Source organism: Mobula birostris, chromosome 5 (genome assembly GCF_030028105.1).
Source record: "Mobula birostris isolate sMobBir1 chromosome 5, sMobBir1.hap1, whole genome shotgun sequence".
In the NCBI taxonomy this organism is placed as follows: Eukaryota; Metazoa; Chordata; class Chondrichthyes; order Myliobatiformes; family Myliobatidae; genus Mobula; species Mobula birostris.
The window spans coordinates 62,241,244-62,264,868 of NC_092374.1; the positions used below are offsets into that span (position 1 = coordinate 62,241,244).

At 43.6% G+C, this 23,625-nt stretch overlaps 1 protein-coding gene across 1 annotated transcript in view; it reads right to left on the reverse strand.

Annotated features, from left to right (window-relative positions):
* Positions 1-6,068: 6,068 nt before the first annotated feature.
* The window catches only part of svep1 (sushi, von Willebrand factor type A, EGF and pentraxin domain containing 1), a 264,755-nt gene continuing 247,198 nt past the window's right edge, over positions 6,069-23,625 (reverse strand). The window contains exons 44-48 of the mRNA XM_072258150.1: positions 22,185-22,358; positions 20,253-20,348; positions 11,869-11,964; positions 10,947-11,040; positions 6,069-7,055 (exon numbers count right to left, since the gene is read on the reverse strand). Coding sequence (XP_072114251.1) covers positions 7,022-7,055; positions 10,947-11,040; positions 11,869-11,964; positions 20,253-20,348; positions 22,185-22,358 — 494 coding nt within the window. The 3' untranslated portion in view covers positions 6,069-7,021. The remainder of the gene's footprint in view (positions 7,056-10,946; positions 11,041-11,868; positions 11,965-20,252; positions 20,349-22,184; positions 22,359-23,625) is intronic.

Consider the following 23,625-nt stretch of genomic DNA (forward strand, 5'->3'; position numbering starts at 1 on the left):
ACCCAGAGGGTGGGCAAGGGGTATATTCAGAGGGACAGAGGCAGAAAAAGGAGAGTGAGAGAAAGAATGTGTGTATAAAAATAAGTAACAGATGGGGTACAAGGGGGAGGTGGGGCATTAGCGGAAGTTAGAGAAGTCAATGTTCATGCCATCAGGTTGGAGGCTACCCAGACGGAATATAAGGTGTTGTTCCTCCAACCTGAGTGTGGCGTCATCTTTACAGTAGAGGAGGCCGTGGATAGACATGTCAGAATGGGAATGGGATGTGGAATTAAAATGTGTGGCCACTGGGAGATCCTGCTTTATCTGGCGGACAGAACGTAGGTGTTCAGCAAAGCGGTCTCCCAGTCTGCATCGGGTCTCGCCAATATATCGAAGGCCACATCGGGAGCACCGGATGCAGTATATCACCCCAGCCGACTCGCAGGTGAAGTGTCGCAATTAAACCTACTGTGATTTGATGTTGTAAAACAATAAAACATGAACACTTCCAAGAAGGGAAGTGGGTGAACGCTATTCATAGGCACTGTGCCATGGGGATAAGCAAGATACAAGATTATCTGGCCGATAAGTGAATGGTGGCATTTGGAGAGTGAGAATGTAGACAAAAGTATGCATGAATATCAATTTCCTGTATTTTTCCATCCCTCTTCCCTTTGCTTCTATTTTCTACCCTGCCACCACCTTTGTCTCTTTCTCCTATGATTCACTCTACTCTCCTATCAGATTCCTTCTGCTTCATCCCTTTACTTTATCCACCTCATACCTCCCAGCTTCACACTTCATTCCCCTTCATCTGGCATCACCTATCACCTCCTAGCTGATAGCACATAGCCTCTAGTCATGTCACCTTCACTCAAACGGCTCCACTCCTACTGCTTCCACTCTGCAATCTTTGCTTCATCCTCCATTGTCTTATGAAGAAATAAAAACAAAGTATTCCAGGTACTGAAAATCTGAAAATGGAAAATGCACCATATGCAGAGGGAAATAGATTTAACATTTCAGGTGAAAGATCATTCATTAGAACTGGTAAAATTGAGAAAAAGACCTTATTTCAATTTTACAGGGAAGGAGGTGTTGTGACCGTCAATGAAAGCCTCCAGAGAGACATGCAGCTGATAGCATAAAAGTATTTATTTGGCACACGCAAGCTGATGATATTTGTAGTTACTCTGGAGAGAATCTCCCTGAACGAACATTACATCACATTTTTAAATGCCAAAGATCAAATGTAACAGCAGGACAATTTCTATATTTACAATGCATTCATAATGCTTCCTCTGAGTTACATATAATTTCCAAACTCCTGGATCTTCATACCAACACACCCAAAATGAATGTCAGTCACCGCTGTCTCTGAGCTGCATTTATGCATACGCAGACATCTCAGGTCAATGGGATCTTTCCTGGATTGCAATTATCCCCAGTCTGCAGCTCCAGGAAGACCATTGTTCTGAGCTGCATTTTAAATTCAATATACAGTCCACATTCAGATCTGAAGACTGGTTGCTGTTGAAATTAATATTTGCTATATTCCATATCTCCAGAATATGCCCTAACAGGAGGTAGGTTGGAGAAAGAACAAAATGTGAAGAAATGAAAATGAAGTTACCAATACAGATTGATTAGTTCGGTTACCTGAAATTGGTGGATTCACTGAGTTCTAAAGGATGTAATTGGTGCTATTGGAAGATGATTGTTGTTCCTGAGGAGACTGAGGTCCTTTAACATCTGTGGGACGATGCTGAGGATTTTCTACGAGTCTGTGGTGGCCAGTGCAATCATGTTTGCTGTTGTGTGCTGGGGCAGCAGGCTGAGGATAGCAAACACCAACAGAATCAACAAACTCATTCGTAAGGCCAGTGATGTTGTGGGGATGCAACTGGACTCTCTGACGGTGGTGTCTGAAAAGAAGATGCTGTCCAAGTTGCATGCCATCTTGGACAATGTCTCCCATCCACTACATAATGTACTGGCTGGGCTCAGGAGTACATTCAGCCAGAGACTCATTCCACTGAGATGCAACACGGAGCGTCATAGGAAGTTATTCCTGCCTGTGGCTATCAAACTTTACAACTCCTCTCTTGGAGGGTCAGACACTCTGAGCCAATAGGCTGGTCCTGGACTTATTGCCATCTGGCATAATTTACATATTATTATTTAATTACTTATGGTTTTATATTGCTATATTTATACTCTATTCTTGGTTGGTGCAACTGTAACAAAACCCAATTTCCCTCGGGATCAATAAAGTATGTCTATCTATCTATCTATCTATCTATCTATCTATCTATCTCAAGTCTGCATTTGACTTCATTAGAACAGTATAAAGATCAAAGATTATTGAGTGATAGAGAGCTAAAGTGACAGGCAACAAGAAAATCAGGTTCTTCATTGAATTGAATGGAGGTGTTCTGCAACTTGGTTAACCAATCCAAGTTAGGTTTCTTCATGGTAGGGGAGACCACATGGTTGGCATTGAAAGCAATGCACCAGGTTGGAAGAAATATGATCAAATTGCAGCTTTACACATCAAAGTTGCTGGTGAACACAGCAGGCCAGGCAGCATCTCTAGAAAGAGGTACAGTCGACGTTTCAGGCCGAGACCCTTTGTCAGGACTAACTGAAGGAAGAGTGAGTAAGAGATTTGAAAGTGGGAGGGGGAGGGGGAGGGGGAGGGGGAGATCCAAAATGATAGGAGAAGTCAGGATGGGGAGGGATGAAGCCAAGAGCTGGACAGGTGATTGGCAAAAGGGGTACGAGAGGATCATGGGACAGGAGGTCCGGGGAGAAAGACAAGGGTGGGGGGATCCCAGAGGATGGGCAAGGGGTATAGTCAGAGGGACAGAGGGAGAAAAAGGAGAGAGAGAGAGAGAGAGAGAAAGAATGTTTGTATATAAATAAATAGCGGATGGCGTATGAGGGGGAGGTGGGGCATTAGCAGAAGCTAGAGAAGTCAATGTTCATGCCATCAGGCTGGAGGCTACCCAGACGGAATATAAAGTGTTGTTCCTCCAACCTGAGTGTGGCTTCATCTTTACAGTAGAGGAGGCCGTGGATAGACATGTCAGAATGGGAATGGGATGTGGAATTAAAATGTGTGGCCACTGGGAGATCCTGCTTTCTCTGGCGGACAGAGTGTAGGTGTTCAGCAAAACAATCTCCCAGTTTACGTTGGGTCTTGCCAATACATAGAAAGCCACATCGGGAGCTCCGGACGCAGTATATCACCCCAGCCGACTCACAGGTGAAGTGTCGCCTCACCTGGAAGGACTGTCTGGGACCCTGAATGGTGGTAAGGGAAGAAGTGTAAGGGCATGTGTAGCACTTGTTCCGCTTACACGGATAAGTGCCAGGAGGGAGATCAGTGGGGAGGGATGGGGGGGACGAATGGACAAGGGAGTCGCGTAGGGAGTGATCTCTGCGGAAAGCAGAGAGATCGGGGGAGGGAAAGATATGCTTAGTGGTGGGATCCCGTTGGAGGTGGCGGAAGTTACGGAGAATAATATGTTGGACCCGGAGGCTGATGGGGTGGTAGGTGAGGATCGGGGGAACCCTATTCCTAGTGGGGTGGCGGGAGGATGGAGTGAGAGCAGATGTGCGTGAAATGGGGGAGATGAGTTTGAGAGCAGAATTGATGGTGGAGGAAGGGTAGCCCCTTTCTTTAAAAAAGGAGGACATCTCCCTCGTCCTGGAATGAAAAGCCTCATCCTGAGAGCAGATGCGGCGGAGACGGAGGAATTGCGAGAAGGGGATGGCATTTTTGCAAGAGACAGTTGCATATTGTAGCTTCACTTGGTCTCTTGTTGTTGGGTAAAAGGGGAGCTGTTGTTCTCTTGTTGTGCATGGGAAGGGAATGTGTGTCACTGGAGAGGGAAGATGAGAACCAGGGAGCTGTAGTGGGAATGGAGAGAGGAGGGAAAAGTATGTCCAAAAGAGGCCAGAAATGCAATTTAGTTTCGATGATCGACTGAATGTGAAGGCAGCTCAAGGTGGAAGGAGAAGCCTGTCCCTATTCTGGATGGAAGGAGAGATGTTTGAGCCCAAGTGTGGGATGTGGAACAGATGTGTCTGAAATCCCTGTCATCCATGGCAGAGGGGTAAGTCCAAAGGAAATAAAGATACGTTGGACTGGAAAGTATCATATCAAAACAAGTACAACAGAGCTGGAAGAGTTCTGCCAATTCCTAGTGCTGTGACATATAGAGAAGGCAGGGTATGTGGAAGAGAAGAATAGAGCACTGGACTTACATTCCAGAAACACATATTTCATGGAGTCTGTAGTCTTTATAATCAGTTAACAATCTGGAAGACTCTTCCCAGGTTAACTAATTACACTCAGAAAATCTACCAGATCAATGTAAAAATCCATCTGGTTCCCCAATGTCCTTCAGGGAGTAAAGCTACAATTCTTACCTGGTCTAGCCTGCACTTATCTCCAGGCCCTCTCCATGCAGCTGACTGTTAAATGCCCTCTGATGTTGTCCAGCAATGCTTCATTGTACCATTACTGTAATGATGGAACTCAAGAAGGTCATCTCACCAACATCAACACCTTTTCAAGGGGCCATTAGCGAGGGGCAATAATATTGCCCTCCTTTGATCCCCCAAACAAAATGACTTTAAAATAAAGATAGCGGTGGGTCTCTGTGAGCCATTACCGAACACTGATTAGTGGTTAGAGCTGTAAGAGAAAAGGGTGAACCTCCCCATTCCCCACCTTCATCCATGATACTCCATTTTTGGGCCTGTGATCATTGCAGAGTTCAGTTGCTCCAAATACACATGCCTTCATCTTCCGAGGATCTAAACTCTGATCTCTAATTCTTTCTGTGATATTCCCTATTCTTTGATCTACCTTTAACATGCTCCTTAAAAGCAACCTCTTTATCCCAGTAACACACATCAAAGTTGCTGGTGAACGCAGCAGGCCAGGCAGCATCTCTAGGAAGAGGTACAGTTGACATTTCGGGCCGAGACCCTTCATCAGGACTAACTGAAAGAAGAGTTAGTAAGAGATTTGAAAGTGGGAGGGGGAGGGGGAGGGGGAGATCCAAAATGATAGAAGACAGGAGGGGAAGGGATGGAGCCAAGAGCTGGACAGGTGATTGGCAAAAGGGATATGAGAGGATCATAGGACAGAAGGCCTAGGAAGAAAGAAAGGGGGATGGGGAACCCAGAGGATGGGCAAGGGGTATAGTGAGAGGGACAGAGAGAGAAAGAATGTGTGTATATAAATAAATAATGGATGGGGTACTAGGGGGAGGTGGGGCATTAGCTGAAGTTTGAGAAGTCAATGTTCATGTCATCAGGTTTGAGGTTACCCAGACGGAATATAAGGTGTTGTTCCTCCAACCTGAGTGTGGCTTCATCTTTACAGTAGAGGAGGCTGTGGTTAGACATATCAGAATGGGAATGGGATGTGGAATTAAAATGTGTGGCCACCGGGAGATCCTGCTGGCAGGATTCTTAATTTTAATTCCACGTCCCTCCTCCTTTTCTTTCTCCCTGGGCCTCCTGTCCCATGATCCTCTCATATCCCTTTTGCCAATCAACTGTCCAGCTCTTGGCTCCATCCCTCCCCCTCCTGTCTTCTCCTATCATTTTGGATCTCCCCCTCCCCCCTCCCATTTTCAAATCTCTTACTAGATCTTCTTTCAGTTAGTCCTGACGAAGGGTGTCGGCCCGAAACGCCGACTGTACCTCTTCCTAGAGATGCTGCCTGGCCTGCTGCGTTCACCAGCAACTTTGATGTGTGTTGCTTGAATTTCCAGCATCTGCAGAATTCCTCGTATTTGCGTCTTTATCCCAGTTCCTAGTCATTTGCACTACAAAGAGACCAGCACAGTCACAGATGTGACACTAATTGTCATTCTGAAAGTACCAGGTTTCACTCCCATAGCCAGAATCAGCCCCACATCTCTTTATGTGGCTTGGTATTACATTTTATTTGAGAACATTGGTGTGGGCTGTCTTGGGATATTTCTGTTTGCTGGGTTTAGTGAATGCAGACTTACAAACGTCACCTTGCTGGAGGAATGTGCAAAATAAAGTCACAGCAGAACCTCATTGTTACACCTTTATTGTTTTAATTTATGGAGTGATGATGCAGGAAAGAAAGTGTTCATACAGGATTTATTCCACTTAGTGAATCCATATATACATATGAAGTAATATTAGAAATGGCCACTTGTGGTGTTATTATTACCGTCTCTGGAGCTCACTGATGTTTCAAATAGATATTGAGTGGGGCAGTTTGACGTGATGTGTCTGAGACCCACATATGGACTAAATCAGCTTAGGTATTGTAGGATTCTGATCTTTTGGATATAAGGCTCCTTTGGAAGTCAAGAAAGTGGCAGAAAAGTTGTTGCTTCATGATTGTTTTATTAAGCACGAACTGAACAAAGAGAATTGGAAATGTAGAGTTACAAAAGTCAAGTAGCTAATGAAATGACTACAGAAGAATGATAGTGCAACGTGTTCCGCCCTTCTTGTACCATACATAAGAGAACATGTACATATCACAGGTCCTGGTTATGCGAATACTGATTCCAGGCAGACAACCTCTGGAGAGTATTGATGATGGCTGATGGTAGATATGGGCTAAATTAGCTTGTGTATCTGAAAATATAAAGGGATTGAATACAGGTGTACCTGCAGTTTCGAAAGGCCAGTGTAACCTGAAATACTCTGGTTTTGAAAACAATTACAACATCGGTAATTAAAACTTTACAACTGCCACTCCTTTAAAATAAATCCACTTGGCCTGGAGCCGAGAGTCTGAAAGCTACAGCAATCATGGGTATAAAAACTCAAGCTCATAACTTGCCAACATTATATAACTTTCTTAAAAAATTATATTACCATATGAAAAAATACAACTTTGTTTCACAGAAAAAATATCAAAATATACCAGGCTTTCAAACATTAAAAGGATAACAGTTTAGTTAAATGCTATGGTGGCATTGCGTTTTATCGTAGTTTGGTTAATGCAGAGTCTTTGCAGGATATGTCTTTATGAGAAGGTAAAGTAGGAAGGCTTCCTCCTCCTGTAAAACAGAAATTCTGATTTAGTTACACGGCAATCTGCAACAGTGCATACTGCAATTTGGGTGGCACTGAACTGGATGCTGTGATGTAAAGCCCTACTGCAGATGCTCGAGCACAAATATTTCCGCTGATGGTACATGAGCCTATCTGTTCTAAGTCCACTCAAGATCGGACTCAAGTCTGAGGGAGATAAATCTCCCCTTCATTCATTTAGAGGCAGCCGAGTCTTGGGTTGCCCTGAATGTATGCACATGATGGAAGTGGCCAAGAGTGAGCTGGATTAGGGAAGCGTAAGAGCGGCACAGAATTACTTCAGCAGGCATGCTACACCCTAGACACAAGAGATCCTGCAGGTGCAGGAAGTCATGAGCAACACACACAAAATGTTGGAGGAACAGTAACTGAGCTTTGACCAGCGACTGATCCAGACATCGGAAGTCTGAGGGGAAGGGATTTCACTCAGGTCCACTGCTCGAGTAGAAAAATGCAGTCGTGGATTCGTGCAGCGTAACTGAGCTCTGGCCAGCAACCAACCTGTGTTTTGGATTGATTAGTAATAGAAAATTAAAGGAAGGCAGGGGCAAGCGCAGTGGCCATAGGCTGAGTGGACATAGTCAGAGAGGTGATCTTGAGGCTTCAGTGAAGAAAGGTTTCAGTCAGAGAAAGGCTATAGGTAAAGTTTTTGTTTTCCTTCTCTTCTTTATACCTGTTCATTTAGGACAGTAGAGATACCAGGCAGGATAGTTAAATGCTCCCATTGCAGGAAATGGGAAGGCAGGGAGACCTCCAGTGTCCCTAATGACTACAACTGCGAGAAGTGCATCCTGCTGCAGCTTCGAACTATCCACGTTAAGGAGTTGGGGCTGAAACTGGAGGAACTCCGGGTCATTTGGGAGGCCGAAGGGGTGTTAGATAGGACATGAGTGAGACTTGGTTTCAGGAGGGGAAGGACTGGCAGCTCAGTTTTCTGGGGTTCTGTTGTTTTAGACGTGACAGGGTGAGAGTGATTAAAGGAGGAGAGGCAGCGTTACTGGTCACGGAAAATGTCACGGCAGTTCTCTGTCAGAACAGACTGGAGAAGTCAACGGGTGAGTCATTATGGGTGGAACTGAGAAATAAGAAAGGTATGATCATGCTAATGGGGCTATATTACAGACCACCCAACAGTCCTAGGAATTTAGAGAAACAAATTTGTAAAGAGACTGCATACTGTTGCAAGAAACATAAGGTTGTTATAGTAGGTGATTTTAACTTTCCACATATTGACTGTGAATCCCATTCTGTAAAAGGGGCAGATGGGATAGAGTTTGTCAAATGTGTTCGGGAAAGTTTCCTTCATTAGTATGTAGAAGTCTCAACAAGAGAGCGTGCAACACTGGATCTGCTATTCGAGAAGGAGGCAGGGCAGATGACAGAATTCTTAAGTGGGAGGGTGAATAGCCAGAAGTGGTAGTCCATGTAGGTGCCAATGACATGGGTAGGATGAGTGACAAGGTTCTGCAGAGTGAGTTCAGGGAGTTGGGTGCTAAGTTAAAGGGCAGGACCTCCAGGGTTGTGATCTCAGGATTGCTACCTGTGCCACTTGCTAGTGAGGCTAGAACTAGGAATATTATACAGTTTAATACGTGGCTAAGGAGATGGTGTAGGACAGAAGGCATAAGATTTCTGGATCCTTGTGCTCTCTTCCAGGGAAGGTTGGCCCTGTACAGAAGGGATGGTTTGCACCTGAACTGGAGGGGGACTAATATCCTAGCAGGAAGGTTTGTTGAAGCTGCATGGTGGGATTTAAGCTAGAATTGCAGGGGGATGGGAACCAGAATGCCAGAACACGTAGTGAAGAGGTTGTGGAGATGGATTGATTCAGACAAAATCAGGAATCAATAGGTTGAGCATGGTGCAACTAGTGTCCTAGGCTGCATATATTTCAATGTAAGAAGAATTGTAGGAATGATTGATGAGCCCAGGGCCATGGGTCAACATCTGGAATTATGACGTTGTAGCTGTTAGTGCGACTTGGACATCAAAAGAAGAATAAGAATGGCAAAAGACATCTTTATGAGAATGAGGAGTATTCTGACCAATACTAAAGTAGGCATGACAACCACCTCAGCGTACTGAAATGTTACGTTTATCCAGTTATGTTACATGGCTCTGAATGTTGGACAATATCTAGTAACATGAGGAAACGAATTGTAGTAGCAGAGAGAAACACACATAAAAGTTGCTGGTGAACGCAGCAGGCCAGGTAGCATCTCTAGGAAGAGGTACAGTCAATGTTTCGGGCCGAGACCCTTTGTCACCTCGTGTAGTAGCAGAGATCTGGTTTTTGAGGAGGATGCAAAGAATGTCATAGACGAAACGAATATCTAACGAGGATGTCATGAACAGAGCAAACACAGAAAGAGAAATAATGTATGAGATCATGAAAAGGGAAAGTTACTTCATTGGATATGTGATTAGGAAAGAGGAGTTAGAATGCACAGTAATTATGGGAAAGATTGAAGGGAAGAAAGCAAGAGGAAGACAAAGACAAATGATGATGGAGACAGCAGCCAGAGAATTGGAAATGAATACCAATGAATTGATCCACTTGACCCGTAACAGGAGCGTGTGGGCCATGGCAGTCAAAGCTCAAACTGGGCACGGCACCTGATGATGATGATGATGAGCTGTTAGTGAGACTTGGTTGCAGGAGGGGGCAGACTAGCCGCTTGATATTCTGGGGTTCTGTTGTTTTAGATGTGACAGAGCAGGAGGGATTAAAGGAGAAGGGGAGGCATTACTAGTCAGGGAAATTGTCACGACAGTGCTCTGTCAGAACAGACTGGAGAACTCATCTAGTGAGGCAATATGGGTGGAACTGAGAAACAAGAAAGGTATGACCACATTAATGGGGCTATATTACAGACCACCTAACAGTCTGAGGGATTTAGAGGAACAAGTTTGTAAAGAGATCACAGACCATTGCAGGAAACATAAGGTTTTTAAAGTAGGTGACTTTAACTTTCCACATATTGACTGGGAATCCCATACTGTAGAAGGACCGTACTTCCCGATAACTCTATTACTCTAAGTCAGTGTCCATTGAGGGAAACTGTCAGCATTTTGGGTGGAGATGTCAACTGTTCATTTCTCTCCATGGATGGTGCCTGACTTGCTGAGTTTCACCAGTCCTCGTAATGAGATGGGCCAAGCAGAGTAACAGGGTGTAGTGCTATCGCTCAACAAGTCCTTGTTCCCAGTGTCCCTGTATCTGCCAATGCCTCCTCATCGACACTAGCTGTGTATCATCTGTGCAGCTTACTCCTGAACGTGCAGCAGCTTGTGATTCAAAAGTGAGGACACTGCAGTAAAGCTGACCCAGGAAAGAAGGTGCAACTTCTATTGCTGTTTCAAGCATTTCAGCTATTTGGTGGAGTGATCATACAAGTGTTGTGGTAATTGTAATTCAACATGATGGGTGTTGTCATGTAGAAATGTTGTACAGGATATTGCAGTGCAGTTGCCTCGAAGCCATTCTCCACAACAGATGTTGCCTTTTATGTTTATTGTCAGATTGGTTACCCCTCCAGGCAGCAATTGTGTTTAACATTATGTTTAAAGTATTACTCAGTATAATCAAAAATATTGATGAAGAGTCAAACAACTCCTTATGGAGGCTATCAGCATAGATGCTGTGGAGCATAAACACTGCACAGATCAAATTGTCTATGTCTGCATTGTAGAGTCCTGTGTCATTGGCTCAAGTCACCTTGTAGACAATTATAGTGAAAAGGTTTTTCAGTTGTTCTGTTTGATGTGCCATTGGCCTGGTATTTGACCTGACTATATAGGTCCTTGTCTTCCTCAACTCTTGTAAGGAAAGATCACAATAACGCAACTCAACTTACCTGGAACAGTCACTACCGCTCCAAATTGGCAAGCACTGACATCGATTTGGTCGAATGCATCTACCACCGTTTAAACAGGGAGTCTGACACATGGCTAACAGAAGGCAAAAGTGACAATAGTTCAATCAGACAAAAAATACAGTTGGCAATTAACATGTGAACTCTGTATATCCTATCATAAGCAACTTCTGCTCTTTAATCTATCACAGTTTATAGGCAATTCAGAGACAGGGATATGTTTGACTTCAACTGTGCAAATCTTTACAAAATATAGTTTTGTTAGTTATCTGCCTTTTTGCAGAAACTGCTTCTAACTTTTGAACATGACAGTGCAGGGATATCCTGGATAGGGATTTAAAATTATTAAAAGTTTTGGTGGAGCAAGGGCACAGAAACAATTTGCTGTGCAGGAGGCTGGATAACCAGGCTACAAACAATTATCAAAATACCAATGTGGGGGAGTGAAACAAGTGTGAAAGCAGATTCTATATAAATTTTCAAAAGGGAATCTGATTGATACTTGAAAAGGAAAGAAATTATTGGGCAAATGGTTATAGAGCAGGGCAGAGGGACCTTTCATACAATATTCTTGATCTCACCTTGTCATAGCACTTGTACTCTATTGACTACATGTACTGCACTTTCTCTGTATCTGTAACAGTATATTCTGCATTCCCAGTTGTTTTTCCTTTTGTACAACCTCGATGTACTGATGTATGGAATGGTCTGTCAGGGTGACATTCCCACTGAAGCTTTTCACTGTATCTTGGTACATCTGACAATATTAAACCAATTACCAACTGGATGGCTCTTCTAAGACCCAGTGCCCCAACCTTGGGCCAACATGATGTTCTTCTGTGTTGCGGGATTCGTTTAAAGTTAATTTGGAAGGCAACCTTATCAGAGTCTGAAGCGTTCTTACCATGATGGCATCTTGAGCCAGTCCATCCTGATGGGCAGTCACACTGGTATGGGGCTGAGCACAGGCCTCCATTCAGACATGGCAGAATGCAGATTGCTGCAGAGAATAAAGACACAGTTCACATCAGGAATATACAGAACACTGTCATTATTATGCAGCAACACTTCACCCCATTAATTTCATTGGGACAACTGTGAGAAATAAATATTACAGTGTAACCCTCAATACAACACCTCCAATTATATTATTGTTTCAGATACACTGCAGATATTGTCAAGAATTGTTGACTGTATGGCTGTTCTTGACTTAGAGGTTTATGGTAATTGACGAAGACTGATTCAGACTCCCAGCCTAATACTCTTCTCTTCTTCCTATGGCATTACTCAGAATTGAGGATGACTTGCCTCTTTTTGATTCTGTGACTTTCAAGGTGACTGATGAGGCCAATGTGAAACTGGTAGATTTTACTGTAAGTATACAGTGGGTAGTTTGTGAAGATGTGTGCATACTGTGGTTTCAGGTTTCAATCAGGAAAGAGGCTGTGTGCGGTCGAGCCTCTCGTTCGATGGAGCATTTAGACTTTTCAATCGGATTAGGTTCAGATTTGTATATTAGAGCAGAGGCCGTGAATTCCACTTTGCCTGGATCAATCCTTTGAAAGAACTCAGTCAATACCATATCCACAGGCACAAGGTTTTCATTTTGACTGATCTACTCAACTCCCTCACAGAAGTTACTATTAAAATCTGCTTCTGTACCATTTTCAGGCATCAGCGCAGGTCAATGCAAAAAATAATAATTTCCGCTTACTCTTCTGGCCTTTTATAAATCTGGTTAACCAAGTTCTAAACCACATCTGCATTGTCCCCAAACCCCAAATGGTTATCAGAAATAGTTCCTTCTTACTTTATTAAAAACCCTCATGTTTATTATCTAATTTTCTTGGAGCTTTCTGTCTCTAAGAGGCCGGGTATTTTAGATCTTCTCATTTAAATCCTTGGCATCATGTGTTGGACTTTAGACGAGAAAATCTGCAGATGCTGGAAATCCAAGCAACTCACACAAAATGCTGGAGGAACTTAGCAGGCCAGGCAGCATCTATGGAAAAGAGTAAACAGTCGATATTTTGGGCCAAGACCCAGTCCTGATGAAGGGTCTCAGCCTAAACTACATATGCAGTCCCTGGTACTCTAACCAGGCAAAGACGCAAACTAAATGAGATATAAAGGATAACATCCACAATCAAAATGTTGGAAAAGCTCAGAAGGTCAGGCAGCATCTATGGAAATGAATACAGGTGTCCCTCGCTTTTCGAACGTTCACTTTACGAAACCTCACTGTTACGAAAGACCTACATTAGTACCCTGTTTTCGCTAACAGAAGGTGTTTTCACTGTTACGAAGAAAGGCAGTGCGCGAAAAAAATCAGCGCGCGATAAAAGGCAGCGCGCGCCCCGAGCAGCCGCTCTCCCACGGATTCAGAACAGCATTCTAGTGGCATTACTTAAGCACATGCCTGTGAGCAGCCGTTTGCAAGATGAGCTCTATGGTATCGGAAAAGCCCGAACGAGCTTGTATGGGTGTTACACTTAGCGTAAAACTAGACATAATTAAGCGTCTTGATCGTCATGAACGAAGTAAGGACAAAGTGAGTTTGGCTTGTGGAAGCTGACGAAGATGATGTTGAAGAGGTTTTGGCATCCCATGACCAAGAACTGATAGATGAAGAGCTGATGCAATTGGAAGAGGAAAGGATAACAATCGAAACCGAATGAGTATTGATAAAGTACGACTTTAATTTTGAAAGGGTACGTCGATTTAGGGGATATTTGATGGTTTGAGTGCTTACAAAGAACTGTATGATAGAAAAATGCGCGAGGCTCAGCAGTCAAGCAAGCCTTCCACATCAGCCACAGCAAACGACGAACCTCGACCTTCGACTTCGAGGCGGGCAGTCATAGGATAAGATGAGCTGCCTGCTCTAATGGAAACAGACGACAAGTTGACACCCCAGTGTTCCAACACCCAGGCCACGGACAGATACCGATTCGTGGAGAATACAGCAGTAGCCGGGAGACACACAGCACATCTTTAAGATAAAAGCCGAAATAAACATGCTAATTAATTAGATGCCTCCTGACACGTAATTGTTGGCCCAGATCAAAGACGATGCAATCGGAAATTGGCACTGATCTGGGCCGACATTTACATACCGGGCGGCACCTAATTAATTAGCATGTTTATTTCGGCTTTTTTTTTAAAGATGTGCTGTGTGCCTCCTGGTTACCGCTGGACTGCTGCATGCTTCGCGGCAATGTATCACTCAGCGGCCCGGAGGGTGGGGGCCACTGCACCACCCAAACCTCCGACTCAGCCTAACACACCATCATCAGTGTGCTCTGCGCTTTCCCAATTCCGGTAAGTGATACTACACTGTACATACATTGTTTCTACTTTATATCGGCTGTGTATTTTTACGTGTTATTTGGTATGATTTGGCAGCTTCATAGCTTAAAGGTTACTGGAGAGCGCTTGCGCCATGTTTTTGCCAACAGCGCTTGCGTGAGATTTTCGCTACGGAGAACAGTGCAGTAATGATTGTGGAAAAGTATTTCTACTTTATATAAGCTGTGTATTTATCATATCATTCCTGCTTTTACTATATGTTTCTGTTATTTTAGGTTTTATGTGTTATTTGGCATGATTTGGTGGGTTATTTTTGGGTCTGTGAACACTCACAAAATTTTCCCATATAAATAAATGGTAATTGCCTCTTCGCTTTACGACATTCCGGCTTACGAACCGTTTCATAGGAACGCTCTACCTTTGGATGGCGGGGGAAACCCGTAAACTGTTGATGTTTTGGGCAGGACCCTTCTTCAAAACTGGAATGGAAAGGGGAAAATTCCTGAATAAAAAAGCTGGGGGTATGAAAAGGAGGACTAGCTGGAAGATGATAGGTGAAGTCAGGTGAGTGGGAAAGGTAAAGGGCTGGAGAAGAAGGAATCAGTTAGGAGAGGAGAGTGGATCATGGGAGAAAAAGAAGGAAGGGCAGGTGAGGAAAAGAGGTAAGAGGCCAGAGTGGGGAATAGAAGAAGAGGGAAGGGACAGGGAAAGAAGTTACTGGAAGAAGAAATCAATGTTCTTGTCAACAACTTTGAGGTGACCCCTGGATGGAATATGAATTGTTGCTTCTCCACCCTGAGTTTGGTCCTATTAGGACAAACGAGGAGGCCATGGACTGACATGTTAGAATTGAAATTAAGATAGGAGTTAAAATGGTTGGCCACTCTAAAATTCTGATTCTGGCGAATGGAGTGGTGGTGCTCAAAAAAGCTGTTGCTAGTCTCACCAATGTAGGGGAGACCGCATCTGGAGCACTGATTACTCCAACAGGTTCTGAGGTGAAGTTTTGTCTCACCTGGAAGGACTGGTCTGGGGCTCTCAACGGAGCTAAGGGAGGAGATGAATGGGCAAGTGTAACATTTCTGTCACTAGCAATGATATTGGGAGCAACAAATGGACAAGAGAATCACAGAGAGAGCGAACTCTGCAGAAAATGGAGAGTGGGGGTGGGAAGGTAAAGATATGTTTGGTGGTAGGATCCGATTGAAGATGCTGGAAGTTGTAGAGAATGATGTGCTGGATGCAGAGGCTCATGGATTGGTAGGTGAGAACAAGAGGAACTCTATTCCTGTTAAGGTAGCAGGACGACATGGTGAATGCAGATGTCTGGTAAATGGAGGAGGTGTGGGAGAAGGCAGCATTGATGGTGGAGGAAGGGAAACCCCATTCATTGAAAAAGGAGGACATTTCCAATATCCTGGAAAGGAAGGCTTCATCTTGGGAAAAGCTGTGGTAAAGATGAAGGAACTAAGAGAGGATAGAATTTTTGTAGGAGACAGGGTGGGAAGAGGGATAATCAAGATGGCCATGGGAATCTGGCATTTTTCCCCTTCCTTTCCAGTCCTGAAGAGGGGTCTCGGCCCAAAACATTGACTGTTTATTGATTTCCATGGATGCTGCCTGAGCTGCTGAGCTGTTGCAGCATTTTGTGTGAGTTGCTTTGGATTTCCTACATCTGCAGAATCTCTTGTGTTTATGAAATATAAAGAGTTAGAAATCTAAAATTAACGCTGGCAATGCTGGAAATATACAAAACTATGAAATCTATGACTGGTAAATCACAGAAATGTATCTGAAGAGGATTTGCCTCTTAAAAGAGGAAATTTTTCCTCAATTTTCAAAACTGGAATAATTTCCATCCCATTTTGGGTGCGATACTGTGTCAGTACATTTGCATAGGCACAGATGTTCCTGGAAATCAACAAAGTTGAGATGGTTGAGAACTTCAAGTTCCTAGGAGTGAACATCTGTCCTGGTCCAACCCCATATTGCCACGACCAAGAAAGCTCAACAGTGCCTTTACTTTTTCAGGAGGCTAAGAAAATTTGGTGGGGCCCCATCAACTCTTTTATTGATGCAACATAGAAAATATCCTACCAAGATGCATCATGGCTTGATATGGCAAATGCACTGCTCTTCGCTGCAGTAAGTTGTGGACACAGCTCAGCACATCACAGAAACTAATCACAATGGACTCTGTCTAATACTTCTTGCCATTCTCAAGAAAGCAGTCAACATATTTGAAGACCCTACCCACCTCAGACATTTACTACCTGTGCTGCACTTTTTCTGTAGCTGCTACACTTTATTCTGCACTCTTATTGTTCTACCTTGTTTTACCTCAATGCACCATTGCAATGAATTGGTCTGTATGGATGGTATACAAGACAAGTTTTTCACTGTGCCTCAGTACATGTGACAATAATAAACCAATTCTCATTCCATATCAAGCTCCAGTCATTTAAAGAAGCATAATTTTCCTCATCATGCATTCACTTAAGGTAGTTTGTTGGTAGCCTAGAGGTCAGTTGGGGGACAGTGGGCAGAGAATTGAAGAAGGGATATATTAGGGAGGTGGGGCTGGAAGACAGGACATTGGAATATGTGGGGGATGGAGATGAGAGGAGAGTGAGCAAAGAGAAAAGAATGGATGAAAGTGGGGCGGCAGGGTGAACGTGATCTGAATGAGAAGACAAGAGATACCTATACCTTTCTATGTAGCCCCAGGTCACTTTTCTCAATCTCCTTTGCCCTTCTCTCTAGACAAAGGTGTTACAGGGGAGCCCAGTGAGCAGACTAAAATTGACATTGTTAGACTGATCAGCCTCTGTACATTTTGTACTCACTCTGTTTCCAATAGATCCATTAAGAATATGCTACCATGATGACATGTCCCGTCAGACACCACTGCTCTGACCACAGGTCTCTAATTTTGGCCAAATGTGAATATTGCTTGATGTGATGTTATTCAGCCATGAACCTGGTTACCTGGTGACATTATTTGAGTGCATACTGAAAGGACAATTCTCTGTGAGCAAAGTTATGTGTAAAAACTGGATGATCTCACTGACCGATGCTCAATAAAATGGCATCACTTGATGTTCAAACCAAGAGTGGGTGTTGTGAACGGGTCACATTCAGCCTCACAGTGATGCACATTCCTACACCAACTCTTCATGGCATCCCAAATTCACAAGGCTCCACACAATAACTGGAGCCGAGCCCTGCAGTACTCCTTGGAAGCTTTTCAGCGGGCCGAGCATAAGGACTCGAAGGCCAAGGGCCATGTTTTCTCAGCCACTGACATGGTTTGTTTGGACAAGGACAGGCCTGAGATGTGATGACCTGGAGTTCACAAAGTCAGAGACTCCAGCTCAAATCTGGAGAGCTTGCACAAGCTGCCGGCAATGCGCCCATTTTGCATAAGTGCAAAACGAAACTAGTGTTGGGCCTGAAAGTCTGACCTAGCCTATTGACACCACTTAGCAAATCAGACAGCATTTACAGGAAAGTAAACAGTGGGAAGAAAACATGGTGCAATGAAAGGCTATCCACCTGTAATGTTAATTCTACTACTCTGCCCACAGACACCCGACCTGGTAATCATAATCAGAACTAACCATTGATTGTAAGGAGAAAAACAGGGCAGTCTGTATACAACTGTTGTTCGATTTAACAGGATCTTATACATGATTTCTACATTGACAGGTAGATGATACGGTTCTAGCTGCAGTGGAGCTGCCTTGCATTTGGAGCACCATTAACCTATGCATGGGTATCCTATACCTCCCTGGAATAGTTGCTGCTTCCCCAACTCCTGTGTGGAAAATAATAGAAATAATATTCCAGAAATTTAATGAAGGTGAGTGGGGTAATCCTGGTAGATACAGAGCTTAACACTGGTGGGAACATTTTTAGGGCTCACAATCTGAGACAAAGTTTATTGGCATTTGGTACAGTATGAACAAAAGACAATTTATACCTCACTAATCTGATTGAGCTCTTTGTTGTATATATAGTATAGGTACAGTACTGTGCAGAAGTCTGATGTATACATATAAATATACACACACACAAAAATATATAGACACACATACATATTTTATGTATTGTTGTAATTTTATGTATTGCAAAAAAGAACCCAAATTTCATAACATATGTGAGTAATTATAAACCCGATTCTGATATGGGTCTCTCTTGTGGGTGAGGAGAGTGGGAAGGAGGCAGGGAAAGGGGAATCATGGTTGGGAAAAGGGGAAGGGAGAAAAGGGGGATGAGAAACACTAGAGAGACATTCTGTAATGATCAACAAGTCAATTGTTTGGAATCAAATTCCTTCTGGCCGGTATCTAAGAGCTGGCACCAGCCGTTGCGCACCGCCCCGGTACATGTGTAATGGAGCAGAATGTGAAGAGCAATTGTAAATAGATGTCGTTCATTTTAATGGGAAGTACGCAGTAGTCGATAATGGGATCACTAGTCTTTTCTCGTCTGTCTTATTGACTCGAGTGTACTGGAGACCACATCTAAGTTTGCTTACATCATGACCCTTGAAGACAATAGGTCAAGCCTATCTTCTCAAAAGGTCATGCCAATCTCCTTAAAAAGTCATGTATTGAACAAGAAGCACGTATTTCAAGAAGATAGCAACAGAATGCTGAGATACAGAGCATATGAAATTTAAGGTAGAGTCTTATGAAGTTACATTGTGATAAGAGGAACAAGGAAGGGCAACATAAACAAAATTGTACGTTTTTATAGGGGACACCTTTGCAGATACACCTGAGTGTTTGCATACTGTAGATATGATTTTGAAGATTGCAGATAAGTTGAAAAGTCCTTCTAAACAGCCAAACTGATCAAAGAGCTTTATAAGTACACTGGATTAATTGTCAACATGCTAAATGGAATTCTGGCTGTAGTCATGAAACCTTGTGCTGTGCAGTCAAGCACGCCTCTATCCAGGTTTTACTAGCAATTTGCCCATAATTGGTATCTACCAGATGCCATACCTTGTTGTGATGAGACAATCTGTATGAGTAGCATGCAAAACTAAGTTTTCACTGTACCTCAGTATATGTGACAACAATGAAACAATTTACCAATTCTTTCCATGATAAAGTGACATGAGATTGATAAATTTTTGGATATGAGGTTAATTAAAGTATAAAGGGTCAGTACAGTAAAACAGAGCTGAGCTAAATGATTAGTCATAATTTTACTAAATAGCAGAGCAAATGAGAGCTCAAATGTCCAGCTTCTGATTACATTTCTTGTTCTGTTACTACAACAGAAACTGAAGATGCTGGGAATACTCAGCAGGTCTGGCTGCATCTATGGGAGTACCTGAATTTGTCCTTCCATGTGTTGATGATACAAAATCTATTCATAAACCCTCGGAAAGTCAGTGCCCCAATGCACTAGGATATTATAAGATGTTTTCTTTTCCTTTTCACAACAGATAAAATTATTGGAAGTAGAGGAAACAATATGGCTTAACCAAGAATCATGAAATCATATTACAATGTTTTCCTGGCACTGTGACCCAGGATATAAACTTCTCCTGCTCCCTCTCTCTCTGTGGATGCTAAAAGTTTCACTGACTATTTCTGGCACTTTATGGTTTTTATTTCAGATGTCCAGCATCTGCAGTCTTGGTTTACAATTACTTCTGTTTTCCAGTTTGTGCTGGGAAAATAATTTGTCTGGAGAATGGACCATTGCGGGTAATAAGGGCTGGGAATCTGTCCCAACAGATCTGGCAGGATTGAGACTTGAGATAACAGAGATTGTTGGGATTGCAGCGTTCAGGACAGCAGCATCACACTAGAGACCAGTTTACAGTTCGTTAATTTATCTCCTCAAGCTCTGCTTGAGTGATGATGTCATTGCAGCAGTGTCATACCAAAACGGTGAAGCTACGGACGATGCAGTAGTAATGCTGCAGCCAAGGAAATTAGTCATTCAGACATTACATACGTGTTTCACAGAGTCGCCCCATCCATCCATCTGGGCAAGTGCAAGTGTTTGGTCTATTGCAAACTCCCCCATTCTGACAACGAAACCTGCAAACAGCTGGAAGAGTAGAAACAGCAATTAATATGAAACTTAATGATGTTTTAAAGTTATATATGGGCTGGACTTGAATTAATTCTTCATTCTACTGTTCTGAATAGCACTGACAATTGCAGGGAAATACATTTATATAACGGCAGCTTCAAGGGAGTACTACTTGATGGTAAAGACCATAAGACCACACGATATAGGAACAGAATTAGGCCATTTTGCCCATTGCGTCTGCTGCGCCATTTCATTATGGCTGATCCATTTTGCTCTCAGTCTCAGTCTCCTGCCTTCTCCCCATATCCCTTCATGCTCTGACTAATCAAATATCCATCAACCTCTGTATTTCCGATGACTTAGCCTCGACAACAGCCTGTGGCAAACAATTCCACAGATTCAGCACTCTCTGGCAAAAAAAAAATTCCACCTCATCTCTGTTCTAAATATACGCCCCTCTATTCTGAGCTGTGTCCTCTGGTTTTGTACTCACTTACTACAGGAAACACACACTCCACATATACTCTATAGAGGCCTTTCAACATTCAATAGGTGTCAATGAGATCCCCCTCATTTTTCTGAATTCCAGTGAGTACAGGCCCAGAGCCATCAAATGCTCCTCATTTTTGTGAACCTCCTTTGAACCCTCTCCAATGTCAGCACATCCTTCTTTTGATAAGGGGCCCAAAACTGCTCACAATAATCCAAGTGAGACCTCACTAGTGCCTTATAAAGCCTCAACATTACATTCTTGCTGTTATATTCTAGACCTCTTGAAATGAGTGCGAACATTACTTCCTCTCTACTGACTCCACCTGCAAATTAACTTTTAGGAATCCTGCACTAGGACTCCAAAGTCCCTTTCCATCTCAGATTTTGAATTTTCTGTCCATTTAGAAAATAGTCCGTGCTCTACTATACACTTCCCAACACTGTATTCCATCTGCCACTCCTTTGCCCATTCTCCTAATCTGTCAAAGTCCTTCTGTAGCCTCTCTGCTTCATGGAAACTGCCTGCCCTTCCACCTATCTCTGTGTCATTCCCAGACTTGGCCACAAAGCCATCAATTCCATCAACGCATAGCCTTGAACTTTAACATAAAAAGAATCAATCGAGAGAGAGGGGTAGGGGAGGGAGGGGGAGGGAGGTAAGGATGGAGGGAGAGAGAGATTGGGAGAGAAGGGGAGAGGGAGGGAGAGAGGGGAGAGAAGGGAGAGAGGGAGATGGGGAAGAGAGAGGGGAAGAGAGAGGGTGAGAGAGGGGTAGGGAGGGGAGGGAGAAAGGGGAAGGAGGGAGTGAGAGAGAGGGAGAGGGGCAAGTGAGAGAGAGGGATGGAGAGATGGGAGATAGGGAAAGGGGAAGAGAGAGAGAGGGGAAGAGAGGGAGAGGGAGCGAGAGAGAGGGGGAGAGAGGGGAGAGAGGAAGAGGGGGAAGAGAGATAGATGGGAAGAGAGAGTGGAAGAGAGAGAGGGGGAGTGAGGAGAGGGAGGGAGAGAGGGGAAAGAGGAAGGGAGAGGGAAGGAGAGAGAGGGGAGGAGGAGAGAGAGGGGGAAGAGAGAGAGGGAGGGATAGAGGGGGAGAGAAGGGGAGAGAGGGCGAGAGGGGAGGGAGAGAGGGGAAGAGAGAAAGTGGAAGAGAGAGGGAGAGAGAGGGAGAGAGGGTGGGAGATAGAGGGAGGGGGCAAGAGGGGGAGAGGGAGAGAGGGAGGGGAGTCGGGGGGATAGGGGAGAGGGGGGATGGGAGAAAGACAGAGGAAGATGGAGAGGGGGAGGAAGAAAGAAAAGAAGAAGAGCGAAACAGTTAAATTATGAATTGTAACCACCAAACACCATGTACTAAGCATTCAGCACCTTGGCAAATGGGTGGAGAGCTCCACGTTCCATTCTGTAAGCAGCTACTTGTTCTGTCTCCAATAAGCATGTATCCACTGTAACAAGAGTATGTTGCTACATCTCCCATGTGGTTGTGTTGTACTCCTTGAACAAGCCCATTTGGAATTTGAGCTGGTTCACCACAGGATACCTCTAGTTTGTTTTAAAGAAAGAAATAGTAATTATATGTTATATGTTGAGGAAAAGAAATACTGGTTTTTCTATTGCATCTCCCAGAAACTCAGGGCATTCAAAATACTTTTGAACAAATAAGTACTTCTTAAAGTGGTGTTACAACTTCCAGATCTGCAGCCTAAAGCTTAATGCGGCGGTGGGATTGATTAGCGGGAAGGAAACCATGCTCAACTGAAGTTTCACACATCAAAATTGCTGGTGAACGCAGCGGGCCAGGCAGTATCTCTAGGAAGAGGTACAGTCGACGTTTCGGGCCGAGACCCTTTGCCAGGACTACTGGTCCTGACGAAGGGTTTCGGCCTGAAACGATGACTGTACCTCTTCCTAGAGATGCTGCCTGGCCTGCTGTGTTCACTAGCAACTTTGATGTGTGTTGCTTGAAATTCCAGCATCTGCAGAATTCCTCGTGTCAACTGAAGTTTAACAGTTTCCTCCTGCCTGTACTTAATTGTATCCTGCTTTGTTTAACTTGATTGACTATTCTTTATCATGTTGACTACACTTCAAATGCAACGCATTTCTGAAAGACTTTGTCAAGATGCTGTGGAAACTGCTTTATAAAGGCACATCTTGATGTTTGTAGTTTAGTTAGCTTGCACGATCTACTATAAACTGTACTTCCCATTAGATCATTAGAATTGTGAAGGACAAAATGGTGCAAACTGTTGATGCTGCAATCCCAGAATTTAAAATAAGAACAGTTGAAATACTCAGCAGGTCATGCTCTACTGGTGGAAAGAAAAATTGCGGAAAAGACTTTGTATTTCCCATGAAACACAGAGTCAACCATTATCAATCAGGTGGCCTGAAAATGGTATCTCATACCATCACAGATTCTACAGGTGAGGCAAGTGAAAAGCATAGGTGTGGTTCTACAGGTGTGGCAAGTGAAAAGCAGGGGTGTGAGAGGAGGCTCAGATGATCCAGTAGGAATGCAGCAGAACAGAGCCAAAGGCATTCTAAACAAAGCAACACAATGATCAATGTCAAAGCAATGCACAGACATCCCACCTCTCCCGCATATAGATAATGGCAAATTATATATAATATCCAGGAAATCAATTTTTTTGAGAGCGAGTGAGAGGGAAAGGGAGAGGGAGAGGGAGAGAGAGAGAGAGAGAGAGAGAGAGGGAGAGAATGAATGAATGAGAATGAATCCTGATTGGTCTCTCTTTGTGCTAAGTAAACTGATCAGTTTTCTCTGTGGGTGGGCTTTACAGTCGAC